Source organism: Colletotrichum tamarilloi (genome assembly GCF_030869305.1).
Source record: "Colletotrichum tamarilloi strain Tom-12 chromosome Unknown Scaffold_85.1, whole genome shotgun sequence".
Taxonomy (NCBI): domain Eukaryota; kingdom Fungi; phylum Ascomycota; class Sordariomycetes; order Glomerellales; family Glomerellaceae; genus Colletotrichum; species Colletotrichum tamarilloi.
The window spans coordinates 91,365-106,416 of record NW_026849468.1 but is presented as its reverse complement, the minus strand read 5'-3'; the positions used below and the strand labels follow the sequence as shown (position 1 = coordinate 106,416).

The 15,052-nt window shown below is 52.1% G+C and overlaps 6 protein-coding genes across 6 annotated transcripts; 4 read left to right on the top strand and 2 right to left on the bottom strand.

Moving 5' to 3' along the window:
• Nucleotides 1-507: 507 nt before the first annotated feature.
• CTAM01_12953 (uncharacterized protein) lies at nt 508-1,617 on the top strand (the record flags this gene model as incomplete). The annotated part of the gene is made up of 1 exon (XM_060528958.1): nt 508-1,617. The coding sequence occupies one exon, from the start codon at nt 508-510 to the stop codon at nt 1,615-1,617; it is 1,110 nt and encodes a 369-aa protein (XP_060376485.1).
• A 649-nt stretch (nt 1,618-2,266) lies between these two features.
• Nucleotides 2,267-3,217, bottom strand: CTAM01_12952 (uncharacterized protein; the record flags this gene model as incomplete). Its single annotated transcript, XM_060528957.1, has 4 exons — nt 2,267-2,385; nt 2,443-2,806; nt 2,861-2,982; nt 3,037-3,217. 4 exons carry the CDS (start codon nt 3,215-3,217, stop codon nt 2,267-2,269), a joined length of 786 nt encoding a protein of 261 aa, XP_060376484.1.
• Nucleotides 3,218-4,732: 1,515 nt separating this feature from the next.
• Nucleotides 4,733-5,143, top strand: CTAM01_12951 (uncharacterized protein; the record flags this gene model as incomplete). Its single annotated transcript, XM_060528956.1, has 1 exon — nt 4,733-5,143. A coding segment is annotated over one exon (411 nt), but the record flags the coding sequence as incomplete, so codon positions are not given.
• A 2,090-nt stretch (nt 5,144-7,233) lies between these two features.
• Nucleotides 7,234-10,003, top strand: CTAM01_12950 (glycosyl hydrolase family 3 N terminal domain-containing protein; the record flags this gene model as incomplete). The annotated part of the gene is made up of 2 exons (XM_060528955.1): nt 7,234-8,000; nt 8,056-10,003. The coding sequence occupies 2 exons, from the start codon at nt 7,234-7,236 to the stop codon at nt 10,001-10,003; spliced, it is 2,715 nt and encodes a 904-aa protein (XP_060376482.1).
• Nucleotides 10,004-10,121: 118 nt separating this feature from the next.
• CTAM01_12949 (uncharacterized protein) lies at nt 10,122-12,388 on the bottom strand (the record flags this gene model as incomplete). The annotated part of the gene is made up of 2 exons (XM_060528954.1): nt 10,122-11,585; nt 11,642-12,388. The coding sequence occupies 2 exons, from the start codon at nt 12,386-12,388 to the stop codon at nt 10,122-10,124; spliced, it is 2,211 nt and encodes a 736-aa protein (XP_060376481.1).
• Nucleotides 12,389-13,577: 1,189 nt separating this feature from the next.
• CTAM01_12948 (uncharacterized protein) lies at nt 13,578-15,039 on the top strand (the record flags this gene model as incomplete). Its single annotated transcript, XM_060528953.1, has 2 exons — nt 13,578-13,769; nt 13,849-15,039. 2 exons carry the CDS (start codon nt 13,578-13,580, stop codon nt 15,037-15,039), a joined length of 1,383 nt encoding a protein of 460 aa, XP_060376480.1.
• Between the last annotated feature and the right edge of the window lie 13 nt (nt 15,040-15,052).

Here is a 15,052-nt window from a genome sequence, read left to right as displayed (position 1 = left end):
GCTGTAAATTCGGCCTACTCGATGGTGAAAGGCAAGTACAGCCCGTCTTGAATGTACGCGGGGACGTACGTCGTCTGAATTGTTGTGCCCCGTGCATGCCGAGAGCGACATCGAGATCAGTGTCTTGAAGCCTTCCAGCTCAGCACTCGCCAGCAATTCGCAGCTTGGTACCCCCTTGTATTCGAGGCGTACGAAGGACAGAAGCTTTGTACGTCTCCCCGTATGTCGTCTCTTCCCTCCAATACGCACGCACTGAAACGACGTGGGCTAACCATCAATGCTCAGACCGCCAGAGGGGTTGGGCTCTGCAAGGCACGGTCGAAGCTAGAAGATGGTGAGGGATCATGACGTTCCGGGAGAAGGAAAACGAGGCGTAAATAAGAGTCATCGTGCTCCCGTTCTTCTGCTCTGTTGTTCGTCCCGAGCGTGACTCTCTACTTCAAGGGCGTGCCAAGCAACCATGGGATAAGGGACCCTGATCACGAACACCACACTCAACAACTCAACATGAACACCTTCAACCCTCGTCGGGTCTCGTACCTCAGGCCGCCTACCACGGTCATTGAGGTTCGCGAGTCCTGGGCGTCGCCATACCCATCGCTCAGCTCCATCGGATACCCCCCTTCAGAAAGATCGGCCGACGAGAGGTTCGCATCTGCTGTCTGGAAACGCACATTCAACCATGTCGACTACGCAGCGTACAAGGCAGCCTGTGACGCTGAGAGAGAGGCGAAGCCAGAACGAGACCCCGATGTCTTCTCAACTACATCGAGTGGAACGCGTAAAGGTTTCTCAAGACTGGGTGCAATGCTCACCATCTACCCCTATCGCGATATGGGATGGCTTGTTACCATGGTTTTCATCGGAGCCGGGATCTGCCTCTCACTGAACGGCATTTTCAGCCTCATTCATCTCCTCGACCCTAAGCTTGACTTTCCTGGACGCGACACAGGAGTACAGGTCACTGCTACCTTAGGCAGCGCTCTGCTCGCTCTCAGTGCCTTCATGGGTCTGCTTGCTGCATTCAACGTCGACAGAGGCACTCTGGACCCGAAGAAAGATGCACCCGATGCTTACAAGCCAGCGCTTCTGGGCAGCGAAGAATGGGTCTGGTGGCCCAGCTGGTACGAATTCCGCAACATCTTCTGGCCAAGCTCAGCTTTCCGCGCCGGTATCCTCCAACTACTCGCCGGCTCCTTCTTCACTATCGCCGCGATCGCCATCCTACCTGGCGTCCTCGATCTCACACACCCCGACGCCTCCATCATCTTCGTATCTGCACCTCAACTTATTGGCGGCAGCCTTTTCGTGCTTGCCGGCCTACTCATGATCTTCTTGTCCCAGGACAAGTGGTACGTCCCGAAGCTGCTTGACGCTAGTTGGCAAAACGGATTCTGGAATTTGGTTGGCGCAAGTGGGTTTTTGGCTATCGGCGTTGTGACTTTGCTCGCAAAGACTGCGACTGTGGCGATTGCGTCACTATTTCTTATGAGCGGACTCGGGTTCTTGATTGCCAGTCTAATCCAGTGGTACATCATTATGGAGTTCTACCCGGTCGATCCTTACGTAAAGGATCCGACGCAGGTGGCAGAGATTCCTTCGCAATCAATCTATTAACGACACTTTTATGAATTGGGAACAGGGGTTAACGGGGTTCAAGGTTGGGCTTTATACCAGACGTAAAACAGATTTTAGATACCGACTCAGATTATAATTGATGATTTAATGACTTAACAGAGAGACCATCCTCTTATGCAGCGTGACTCGGACGACAAACATGAAGGTGTTCAAATCGTGGTCGGGGTCCGATGACGCGGTGGATTCTCGAAACTGGGCGAACATTTTGATGCAACGAAATCCAACTCCTCACCGTCTTGACTTTGACACTGAATTCAGAGAAAATGGTTTACAATAGCCACAGTTTCTTCAATCCACATCCAAGTCCGTATGTGCACAGGCTTCTCACAGAATCCATGCAGTAAGAGGAACGGACGATCGGTTGACAGCAACGCATAATGGATCTCCTAGTTGTCCCCCACAAGTCATGAGACGGTCATTCGAAATCTGATCTTATGATCGGTAAACGGTCAATGTTTCTACCTAAACCCGTTCTTCGCCCCGTCCTACCTTCTTGCCAGGCCTTTAAAAAATTATGCCATGACCAATTTCCGCCCTTCACTATGCCTGTCCTCTAGCAAAATTGCCATGGGCTTTGAAAAATGCTCTCATTCGCCGCAGGATCATCATAACACCCACACGGGCCTCTTTACTTTTGAGCTCTGCGAGCGGCAATGGTGTAGAAAAGGCTGCCATCGTAGATTCCTCGGATATCTTCCTTGCTCATCCTACCGTCTGCCGGCCAAAGCATAAGATATGTAGCAAACCCTGTTCGTTGGTTAGTATCGGGCAAGCGTCCATGTGAAGTACCAGAAGCAGACTCACACTCAAAGAATGCACCGCCCCAACCAATTGGATCAGCAACGAGCCTCTGACCCTTCAGCATCGCGAAGACGTCCCAGATTGTCATGTAGTCTCTTCCCTCGGCGTACTTAGAAAAGATATCCTCAAACTTCTGCGGGTTGAATCGACCCTCGGTATCGTACGTGTTTGTGTCACTACCGTGCTTGTCCTTGTGAACCCTGTCGAGGAAGATGCGGAAGAGAGGGTCTGGCAGATACCCGCTCACTGTCGGGTAAGAGAAGTTGCCATGGATGATGAAGACCGAAAGAACTGAGAGAATGACCCCGAATCCCAATGCGTAGAATCCCCAGAATGTATCATGGGGGTAGATCACTCCATCTTTGTCCTAATATTATCATTCAGCCTTTTCTGTTCGACCGCGAGGGAGGGGAATCATTACACTATCGAAGAACTCGCAATGCTGTTGCAGCACTGTTTGATGACGATGCCTTTGCGCCCAATCATGTTCCGTCGTGCCGTTCGGCTTCTCGTAGGTCGCCGCAATATTGACCCTAGGAGTACCTAGCAGTCTTTAGTGTCCTGCCCGCACGATATGTCGTGATGTCCCAATCATACCTGTGTGCGCCAGCTTCTGATCCTGCTCCGGTTGGAAGAAAGGTTTACGCTGCTGCGTGACCGGGACCTCCGGAATGGACCAAATCACTGGTTCTCCGAGCTTGTCAGCCTGCTTTTTAGGCTTTTGCGGCCTTTGCGGCTTCTCCATCTTCGTGTAGTTGTGATCTTCGAGAGTCGCCATGGTCACAGTGCTTTTCGGTCAAATTTGTAAGAGGAGTAGCATGAGCCAGTCAGAGAAGTCTGATTAGAAAATCCCTGGTTCGTGATGGCATTTATCATGCTATCTTGAGCTACGCGAGCTAAGACAATTCCGAACATGCGCTGTTCATCGTGACGTCACTGAGCCCGTCTAGATACCTTAGCCCATCGCGGTGTTCAGGCCATAATTCGTCTTGATTTTCATGTGCCACTTCAGCATGTGATAATTGGTACTGTTGCATTCCTCTTCATGCTGCTTGCTGCTGACGGATGTGGTCGGTCGTAGCTCTGAGGAGCTATGTTGCAGCTTCTGATAGGTCGTTTCGAGCCGCATTCTTGCATGGGTGAACCACCTCGGGCCGATCGCGACCATGACGGATTAGGTAGAACAATGAGACAGCATAGTCACCTTGAGATACTTTGATATTGCCATGGCAACTGGATGTCACCTCTCAGCTACATCACATCGTGCCTCTTTGAAGCAGTGTACGTTTGATGTACTTAACATCACTTCACTGCGAGCGGAACGTCCTCCTGCTGGGATTATATATTCATACACGACATGTTACAAGTCTTCGATGACAAGATTGATTGCAAGGAACAAAACCAAGGCCCCAGAAGCCCGGAAATTAAAGAGTCACGAAACACGTTGAGTTGGAAGTGACACGTACACGATAATGAAAGTGGCGACGATGGCAGAAGATGGCAAATTGCGCAATGACATTGAGCATACCAACCTCCTGGTGAGGCAGGAGCCTAATGAGGACCGTCTTCCGAGTCTTGCTTCTCTGATCCTTTGGGTGGAAATCAGACAAGGTAGTTTCAATTCACATAAGTCAACATACTTAACATTTACTGTATCTGGGCTTGGTAATACCTGTTCAATTCTCATGACTGCCGTGCCAATTCTTTAAAGCCAGTTCATACGATCCCATGCACAGCCCCACAATTGTATTCCAGTAGCAAAGCGGTGAGGAACGTTCAGCCAACAGTCCCTAAGCGGCAGAATGATCCAGAGAAGCACAAAAAGCTTGTTGTACGTGATTATAGTGCTATGCTTCGATTCTCCGGCGTGCGGGAGACCTATGAATATCTGCTGAACTCCGTGACATAATGAGGCGGAGGAAAAGTTCTCCCAAAGATTATTCGAGGATCGAGGGACAAGAGCTAAGAGGGTAGGGTGGTGGGAATGCAACTACTCAATTGACCAACGAGGGAGTTCTCATCTGGAGACTGGCTGCGTATAATCTCCATCAAAAGTAAGTAGCCCAGCTTCCGTCATTATAGTAGTCATATTCCAAAAAGTGAGCGAGAGTCCAATGAATGAGCAACCTTAGCGACATCCGCATTCAGTTACGATGCGGCCACGAAATAGCATAATGGTAATTTTAGCAACTCCTTCGGCGACCGAAATTTCGCACGAGGGCAAACAGACTTGCGCGACTGAATGTCACAACCCTAGAAATATCGCCTCTTTTCTCTAAGCAAAGGCCGTCGTGCTGTTCGTGCAAGTTTGTGCAACAACCAGAGCAGACCCCATGATGATCTTTGCGAGACGACCGGGTCGCGAGGAGGGTTGCCGGCCTTTATTTACGAAACTCGTGAGCATGAACAAGCATGCTTAGGCAGTGATGGGAATTCAGGCCAAGGCCGTGATCATGGGATGATCAGGTCATCGTCGCGTCAGGTTTTTCCACAGTTGCCGCCCGTGTGGTCCCCGAAGACACCAGCATCCTGCCATACCTCTTTTAGGGTCCTGATCGTTGGCTTTCCGCGGCAGGCCGTGAACGCTTGGACAGTGCTCGGGCTCGAACCACTCGGCGGCAACGGCTTACCCGTCGTGAACGAAAGACGTCGGTTTGTCAGTGTAGTGAAACAAGACTCGTGCAGACATACATCCCCGAGCTGAAAAGAAATAAACGGCGTCCTGCCGACGACCTTTCTGTCTTGTCTGCCCACGCTGACCGAGTGGAAAAACACGTTCGTCTCTTGGCAGCATTGGACACACGTCACAGCTGCATCGACCAAGTGATCTCGTCCTATTACCATCAGTGCGGCCCAATGACTCTAGACCGTTCGGCATGCACGACCGTTGAGCCTTGGTCTCACATTGAGTCGACCTGTTTTTCCGGAGCGCAATGTATGGAAGTCCTGAGCACGAGGTGACCTACGTCTCGGAGCTTCGCTGGTTGTCAAGTTCATCTCAACTCATTGCTTATGAGCTTGCGAGGGTGTTTGAGACTAGCTGTTTCTAAGATGTCAACTCTGGAAGACTGCGAAACAAAAAAGGCTATCGTTTTCGGGATAAGAATACGGAAATGGCTCGGGGCATGTCTGATAGACCACCATAGGCGGTTGAAATTGAAAAGACACACCGTGAAAATGTCTTTGATCAGACTTCACTGCGTCGTAGCTTACTCGACGTGGGTTCACAATGTTCCTTCGTGATCTAGAAGATCCAACGGCCTTCGAATCGCAACGTGGAAACAGATCTGGAAACGGTCGATAGCCATCAGATGACGAGCTTACATCTCGCATGGACTGAGTTCATTTTGCCAAAGATTGAATTACTCAGAATGCACTTGACTGTGTCTCCCGCTTAGATCGCATCGCCCGATGAAAGGTTGAGCAACTCACTTGCCAAAGAGGTCTTTCAACCTCGTGTGGCACTTTGTATCTAACGAGAGCATAGCAGTGAGAACCGGATTCATCCGCCGGATCGTTTTGATATCCTGGAATAAAAATAGAAAGCTTGCGGGGTATCATTACTTGAAGGAGCAAAACAATATGATCAGTGGGAGGCTTGAACTCCCGGCCTTGGCATTACTCAACATTTCTGATGAAATATTAGTACCACGCTCTAACCAACTGAGCTAACCGACCATTTGGTTGTTGATGATAGGTTTGCAGAGTTTTCATGTTATGGAGCTCAGTGGTGGAGTCGCGAGTGAGTCATTACCAAGAGTTCTCTTATCGACGGGGGGCTGGGTGTTTTGCGTGAATTGCAATGACAGTGCGGGGACATCTTGCGTCAAATAACGTTTGCAATCCAATTGCGACCTGCAGATAGAGTAAGTAGTGGAAAAGAAGTGACCTGCTGAGCTTAAGAAACGAGGCAGTTGTCTAATCTGACCCCATCGAGAACGGTTCGCTGTGAGTGCTGAGGGTTGGTTGACTGACCACTCGTCATCGGGCGAATATCATCCGAAAAGGCGATCATCGTAATCTTCGACGCGCTGTTTTTCTTCTTTGGCATACGCCAGCACACAAAGCCTCTGTTAAGCAGGGTAGAAAAAGACAACTTGGGAATACTTGGAATCTGGCAATCTGGATCCTGCAGAACATCAACAAGCAAAGAGAATGGCAATGCATACGCGGAAAACCAGACCGCCAGACCATCATGACGTCGCAAGAGCCCCATGGTGCCAGGTTCTCCCTTCGGATCCGGACCCGAGACTCCGCGATGGTTCCCAGCTCCGGAGGGCGCGCCATGTGGCCCTCCCCCAGACCTTGCAGGGCTAGAGTCGCACCAGGAACCAGGCACAAGTCCCCCGCGCCTATCAAGGGGGAAAGCTTCTCACCCGTGTCACCCAACGGCAGCCCAAAAGAGGCAAAGCTGAGTGTCACGCAATGACCCTGACCGCCGGCCGAGGGAGAGGCGTCTGTCTCTGCTTTACTTCTCCCAGCGGGTGCCCTTTTCTACTCTCCGTTTCCTAAAACATCCATTCCATCCGGAAACCTTCCATCACGACCTCTACTCTCGAACACGCCTTGTTCAACACATGCCCCCAACTCTTACCAACGGCCTCGGAGAATCGAGCTCAAAGGCATAGAACGTTTGTGCCAGCCCTCTCTGCTTCTACCCCGGATTCTTGAAACCTGAACCCGGTCACATCAAGTAACCCACGCCCGGATGCGCTCTCGCCCTGCCATGTGTTAAAGCATCGCTCGACATCGACAAGGCTGTGCACTTTTATCTCGCTGAAGTGACGAACGACAATGGACAGAACCGATCCCGCCATCATGGACTCGGGGGCCCGGGAGCCAACGTGCATCAATGCTTCGCATCCCCGAGCTGCAGAAGATGAGAAGATCTCTCTCCATTTGAATGGCCAGCCCTGCAGCTTCTTGACCGACGAAATCATGCCCGATGAGACTCAATTTCTTCACGCTACCAAGGAATCCAAGGAAGCTGCCTACGCTAACCAACAACACCCTACTACCAAACGGCCAACTAGACTTGCCACCCTCTTTCCCCCGCTGCAAAGATGTACGAGACCATGGACTACAGGCGCGTTCGCGTTGTACCTCACGGGCCTCATCCTAATCTCGGCCTACTCTGCCAGCAGGCTATTCGACGCCGGCAGCTGGCTAGCCCGTCGACCAGCACAGCCAGCGGCGCCAGCAGCTGCTTTTCCGGCCTCTCGGATCTCACCAGCCTCCCCAGTCCGGAATTGGGATGCGGCCGCCTCCAAGGCGACGGCCTTTGTGGTCCAGCTCAATCTGACCGAAAAGACTCTCATGGTCACTGGCCAGCTCGGGCTTGAGGCCGGCGGTTGCATTGGCAACATTGTGCCGATCGAGCGCGTCGGGTTCCCCGGACTTTGCTTGCTCGACGGCCCCACGGCGCTGGACCGCGCCGATCTCGTCAGCGTCTTTCCTGCCGGTCTCACCACGGCCGCGAGCTGGGATAAGGAGCTCATCTATCAGCGCGGCAAGGCTCTCGGCGAGGAGTTTCACGACAAAGGCGTCCATGTCGGACTTGGGTGAGTTTGGAATTCCTTGAGCGTTAGGTCAACAGCATGCTAATAAGCCATGCAGCCCGGTCGCTGGTCCACTTGGACGTCAACCCCTAGGAGGTCGCAATTGGGAAGGATTCTCAGTTGATCCCTACCTCACGGGAATCGCGATGCAACACACTATTCAAGGCATGCAATCAGCAGGCGTACAAGCTTGCGCGAAGCACTTTATTGGGAATGAACAGGAAACCCAGCGGACCAATTCGTGGCTCGCAAACGGCACAGAAATCGCAGCGATTTCGTCCAATATCGACGATCGCACCCTGCATGAGTTGTACTTGTGGCCTTTTGCAGACTCTGTCCGTGCTGGGGTTGCCAGCGTGATGTGCAGCTACAACAGACTCAACCAAACCTATGCCTGCGAAAATTCGGGCTTACTGAATGACATCCTCAAGACGGAGCTGGCCTTCAAGGGATACGTCATGTCCGACTGGTTCGCGACGCATTCCGGAGCCGAGTCTATCAACAACGGCTTGGATATGAACATGCCTGGTCCCATTGGCCATGCCCAGATCGTCTCTGGCGAGACATACTGGGGTCCCAACATCACTGATATGATCAAGAATGGTTCAGTCACAGAAGACCGTCTTGATGAAATGATCCGGCTGATTATGACACAATACTATCTGTTCGACCAGGATAGCTCCGATTATCCCACCGTCGACCCATCCATCGTCTTCACAATTGCAGCTCAGTCAAACCTTCTAGACTTGCTCCCCTTCCAGCCGCCACCAAGCCGCGATGTCCAGCGTGACCACGGCAAGCTGATCCGCAAGCTCGGTGCCGAAGCAACAGTCCTACTCAAAAACCTCGATGGGACTCTCCCCCTTAAAAAGCCCACCAACATTGGCGTTTTTGGCAATGACGCCGCCGACCCGGCCGATGGTCTCGTATTTGGTGCTGGATTTGAAATCGGCACGCTCTCCGTAGGAGGCGGCTCAGGCACCGGGAGACACACCTACCTCATCTCCCCGCTTGAGGCAATCAAGGCCAAGGCGCGCACAACAGGCGCTCGCGTGCAGTACATCCTTGACAACAAGGTTCTTGCTGCCGGCGACTTCAGCAGCTTGTACCCTATCCCTGAAGTTTGTCTCGTTTTCCTCAACACGTTCGCGTCAGAGGCTTATGATAGGACGAGTCACGAAGCAGACTGGAACTCGACACTGGCTGTCGAGAATGTCGCTCGGAGGTGTCCAAACACCATTGTCGTTACGCACTCAGCTGGTATCAATACTCTGCCCTGGGCGGACAACCCAAACGTAACAGCAATCTTGGCAGCGCACTTGCCGGGACAAGAGTCGGGGAACTCAATCGTTGATGTGCTTTGGGGAGACGTCAATCCCTCCGGAAAGCTGCCTTACTCTATTGCTCTCGATGCTAAAGACACCGATATCCCCATCGTCAATCTCACCGAAGCAGAAATCACGTCCCCCACAGCATGGCAAGCTGATTTCACAGAGGGTCTTCTCATTGACTATCGTCAACTCGATGCCGAGAATATCAAACCTCGTTATGAGTTCGGCTTCGGCCTCAGCTACACCACATTCGACTTGGACATATCTCTGAAGGTCAAGCAGCTCGCAAAGAACGTCGCCGCCATCCCGAATCCCTCAACGCCAAATGTTCCCGGGGGTAACCCAGAACTCTGGGAGACTATCCTTGTTGTCACCGCCCACGTAAAAAACACCGGCACCGTCGCTGGCGCCACGGTCCCTCAGCTATACGTTGCCTTGCCACAGCACTCAGTTCCCGAGGGCACCCCCCTTCAAGTCTTGCGTGGTTTTGAGAAAGTCTTTCTGGACTCAGAGGAGTCTAGCACTGTCGAATTCGAGTTACTGCGTCGTGATCTGAGCTATTGGGATGTAGCGTCGCAAACGTGGGTCATCCCTGAGGGGCCGATTGAGTTACGCGTTGGCTTTAGTTCTCGCGACATCAAGGCTACGGCCAAACAGGTTGTCTTGTCCTCCTAGGGCACGGTTTTGGAGTTTAAAAGAAAGTTGTTGGCTTTCTGGGCACAGTTTGCCCAAAGCGGCTGAGGTATATGTTCAAATAGACGTAGCATCAACTGGCTCTTCATGTTGTTCAACTCTACACAATCTCAAACTCGGTTTCCGCAAACGCAAGACTCTCCTCCATGGGCTCACCATCCATCAGCCCATGGATATAACAATCGCCAATAATCCGTGATTTCTTCTGCTCATCTTCACGGATAATGATGGGATAGTCACACCCATACAGCACAACAACCAAGTCACCCTCTCTTACCCCATCAATAGCCCAACCGAATCGGCCCTCCTTCGAGCGAAAGAACCTTCGATTATAAGTCCACTTTGTATGCGCCCCAATGAATTTTTCTGCGGCCTCCTTCTCCTTCATGTAATGCGCCACCCCATCCTGCGGCGCCAACCCGTGAGACTCGATCTCGTGGTCCGTCCGCTCCTGCAGAACCCGAGCGAGTCCTTTACCCGGTTCCAAGGCGGTCTTGTAGTGTACCTCGAAACCAATCGCGCAATCCTCGCCAGGTCTCTCGTTATTGTCCCGCGTTCGGTTGCACATGAAGGCCCGCCAGAGGTTCTCCCACGTCTCCGGGGTGGCTGTCTTGTCTGGGAAGGCGACGTCGATTACGCCGCGGTACCATTCCTCTGAATGCTTGACCATCTTTTCCATTGTCTCATTGAGTCTGTATTCGGCGTCATTGATGGGGCTCCCGGACCTCTTGGTATCATCCCCAGCTATGTCACCTCCCACGCCCGCCTCCTTCTCGTTTTCCCTCTCGCGTTTGAGTATGGCGCCGCCATACTTTGCCAATTTGATCGCATTCGAGCCGCTAGTGTCGGCTTCATTGTCTACGCTGCCTTTTTCAACTTCTTTGTTTTCGTCGATGCCTCCCAACGGGCCCTGCTGGTTCGGCACAGGTATTTGCCGCTTACATTCTACCTTGGCCACCACATCGACGATCCTGCCCTTGATATGCAAGACGCCCGCGTCCTCGTCGATGTGTAGGCTTGGCTTCCTATCACCGGCAGCGGAAGCCCCTAGCCCACGAATGCGAAGCGGTTCAGTCCAGCCGGGACAGGTCCAGTCAGGCACCCAAGATGGGAGCTTCAAAGTTGTCGGCTTTGATGAGTCAACGCAATGCGTGAGAATGTCCAGCGACCCATTCTTAATGTTCTTGATCGCGAAGTCAGTGAACACCTGTTCTGGTGTCTGAGCGTAGTCGACAACATAGGCCCCCTTCTGATCGATGAGCCCAAGCACACCGTAAATCTTGTCACTCGGGATTGTGGCTTGGAAGTCTCTCAACTCTTCCAGCAAAGTAAGAAGCGGGGTGCTGGTGCATGTCGCCGCTTCGTCAACACGCTCTTTCCGGAGCTGTTCCATGAAGCCAATGGCCTTGAAACCTTTGCATTCGCTAATCATGGTTTGCAGTTTGAATTCTGACATAGCGAGGATGACCATTGCCATGAAGTGCCAGGGAACCTGAATAGCTCCGAGATGGACTATAACCTCGCGGGAATTGACAACTTCTTGGATGATCCAGGTACGTTTGAACTAGATACGTTTTAGCAAGCATAGGGACATAGCCATGATGGGATGCAAACACTCACCCATGAGCGGTTGAGCAAATCAGCCAAGAGCCCCCATTCAAGCCGATTTGTGTCCGCATTGTTGTGAAAGTGCCATTGAATCTCATGCATCGTCGCGCTCGCCAAATCAACAACCTTGCGATGAACAAAAATGTCGTCAAATATTTCCGATATCGCGTACAGCGTCCGGACTGCGTGAAAATCCATCTCCGTCGACTCACCCAACCACACTCGGGTTCTCGAGGCGCCAGCATACACCCGTCCCATGACTTTGACATGCTCGTTCCGTTCCTTGAGATCTTGCTGATTGATGCACAGCGCATCAACCCAGATTCGAAACGGCTCCCCGCCCTCTTTGCTTCGCATTCTACGCAGCGCGCGGAATAGTTCACCACCGACGACGATCCCTACGCCGTCGCATTCGATGCGGGCGTCAGGCATGCGGCCGCCCAGGCGTATGTACTGCTCTCCGTAGTAGGGGTGGTCGCAGAGGTCCTTCCATTTGGACGTGCCAGACTCGGAAATCGTGTTGCCGTCGTCGTCCTGGCCGTGAATGGCCCAAGGGATGTCAGTGTCGGGGTCGATTTCTTTGACGGCGTCAATGCTCTTGCTCCAACAGTAGCTTAAGGCCTCATAGGGCGCGTCTGGTGAGTCGAGGTTCAGATGTGAAATGCTACATATAATTTTGTCATCGAAGTTGCCGGGTTGGACGGTGAGGATGCGGGTTTCATTGGGGAGATCTAGGGGGCGGTAGGGATAGGTTGCCATCTTGCAGTGCAGTAGTGTTATCAAAGACAGACAGTGACCGAGATGAATGAACCTGCACGTGCGGAGTCACTCGTGGGAAGAATAGAAATTATCTATAAGTTTCAGGTTTCAAGTAATTCAGGTTGAGGCGAGCTATGTCGCTTTCCACAAATAGTTAATCATTCAGTTCTGGTAGGGCTGTGCTAGGCACCAGCTTAGTAGCAACACCTCTAAGCGTCATCTTGCAGGTTCAGGATTGGCTAAGATGATGAACCCTGGCTCACATTCGCTGGTTAGATACTTTTTCCACTTGCACCCTAGATTTACGGAAGTCCCAATGAATTTGAAGGTGTCTTCAGCCTGCACTAGTGGGAGGATCTTTGAGCGAATCCTCCCACACTTATTCGTAGTCATCGACACCAAGAGACTTGACGCCCTTCAACACATCAGCATTTTGACGCATAGCTGCTTTGCAGTCACCAGTCAATCACGCTATATCCAGCACCTCTCAAGGCAAACGTGGTCTCGAGAAAATACAAATATCGCTGATCGTCTATATCTCGCCCTTCGACGCACCGAACTCAATGTGGCACCGTTATACACAAGGCAAGCACAATTTAGACACAAGAATTGGCTGCGCTGTTGTAAACCTATGTCCAGGAAAAGCCATACGTGGTGTTTCACAGACCTAAAAGTGAAGAGATCTTTTTCCATCGCAGCATACTTGTCTACTAATCTTCAGTAAAATAGTGCAGGCAAAGGCCATTGGAAAATCATGTAGCGACGAGTGTTTTTGTGAGGTAGCGATGAATTAGTAACTGAATGTCAATAGTTGCATCCTGAACCAATGTTTATAGGTGCTCAAAATAGTAAGGTCAATAGGACAAGCAGTCTCCAAGGTCAATCATAGCCATAACATAACGAGATTCGGCCAAAATTGCGCCGCAGAAACGTGCTTAGAAAAACGTAACTCGGGCTGTGAGTCATTTAATTCAAGAACCAATTGTGGCAGCGAGATTTGACCTCCGTACCCGAACTGTGTGGCATGTCCCTCATCGCTTGATCATTTAAGCGCGGCCCGAATCTGACCTCATAAGCTTATTTAAACTTCAGCGACAACCGAGAAAACCGGACATGAGTATGTCCGCAACTTAACATCACCCCTTCATACCTTTCGGCCACGGACTTTGCAGAACGTTTTATATTTCAGATGGCTATTCCGCAGCGAATCGCGCCCTCTGTCGAGACTCTAAGGGAGTTCTACGTCGGCAAGGATGTGAGAGACGTTCCGAAGCCGGCAGTAGTATTGGATGCGGCCAAGGTCAGGACGCACTGCCGGTCCATGTTGGAAGCCGTCGATGATCTGGGAGTCGGATTTCGATTCCATGTCAAGACTCACAAGGTGAGTGGTCCAACCCCGAAGTAGTCATATCAAATCTTTGAATGGCTCAATGGGGACAAGATATTGACCATCGCTGCAGACCAGAGAAGTCACAATGCTCCAGGCAGGCGAGAAGGCAACAAAGATTAACTGCATCGTATCAACCGTAGCAGAGATTGAGCATCTCCTCCCAACCTTCAAAGAGTACAAAGACGCCAGCCGCCATGTCAACGTCCTCTACGGCGTTCCCCTTCTCGGTTCCCAGATTGAGCGCCTCGCCACATTAAGCCAAGAACTCGGCAAGGACGGACTCACGGTCCTTGTCGACCACCCTTCCCAGCTAGACTCAATTAGTCGGCTCCATGATCTAAGCGGTCTCCCAGTGGGCGTCTATCTCAAAGTAGACACGGGATATCACAGGGCAGGGCTCCCCGCCACGGCGCTCAACAAGGGCGGCCTGCTAGAGCAGCTTATGCAACTGGACGCGCAAGGCAAAGCGACCTTGGTGGGGCTGTACTCACACAGCAGTCTTAGTTATAAGGATGACACCGCTGACCAAGCGATGCACAATCTCGCTGGGGAGATCGAGGGCTGTCTGGAAGCCCTCCACGCCAACGAAAGTCTCCTCGCGGCCAACGCCTCGAGAGAAATCACTATTAGCGTTGGCGCGTCTCCTCAGGTCACGGCCATCGAGAACCTCACGGGCGCCACGGCGGTCAGCGGGTCCGGCGAAGCGCGTGTTCGGGCGGCTATCGGCAAAGTCCAAGCTGGGTCGCCGACGGTGAAGTCGACGCTCGAACTCCACGCCGGGGTATATGCTTTCCTCGATATGCAGCAAATTTCTACCCATTCGCGGACTGCGCTAGGGAGCTATGAAGACGAGGTTGCCATCTCCGTTGTAGCCGAAGTTTGCAGCGTCTACAATGATGGCGAGCGGGAGAGGCCAGAGGCTCTCGTCGCTGCTGGTGTGCTGGGTCTCGGGAGAGAGCCCTGCCCTTCTTATCCGGGCTGGGGCGTTGTAGGGCGCCAGCCGGGGTTTGAGGCTGCGGGAGAACGAAGGCTTATCGTGGATAGGATCAGTCAGGAACACGCTATTCTCTCGTGGGAGGCTGACGCTGGAGCGAACTCTGATCTGCCGCAGATCCCGCTCGAGGTTGGTCAATCTGTCAATATCTACCCGAACCACGCGTGTGTTACTGGTGCCCTGTATGGTTGGTACCTTGTAGTTGACTCGAGCAAGTCTAACAAGACCGAGATCGTGGATGTTTGGGTTCGGGGATCGGGGTGGTGACTGGAAACCATAT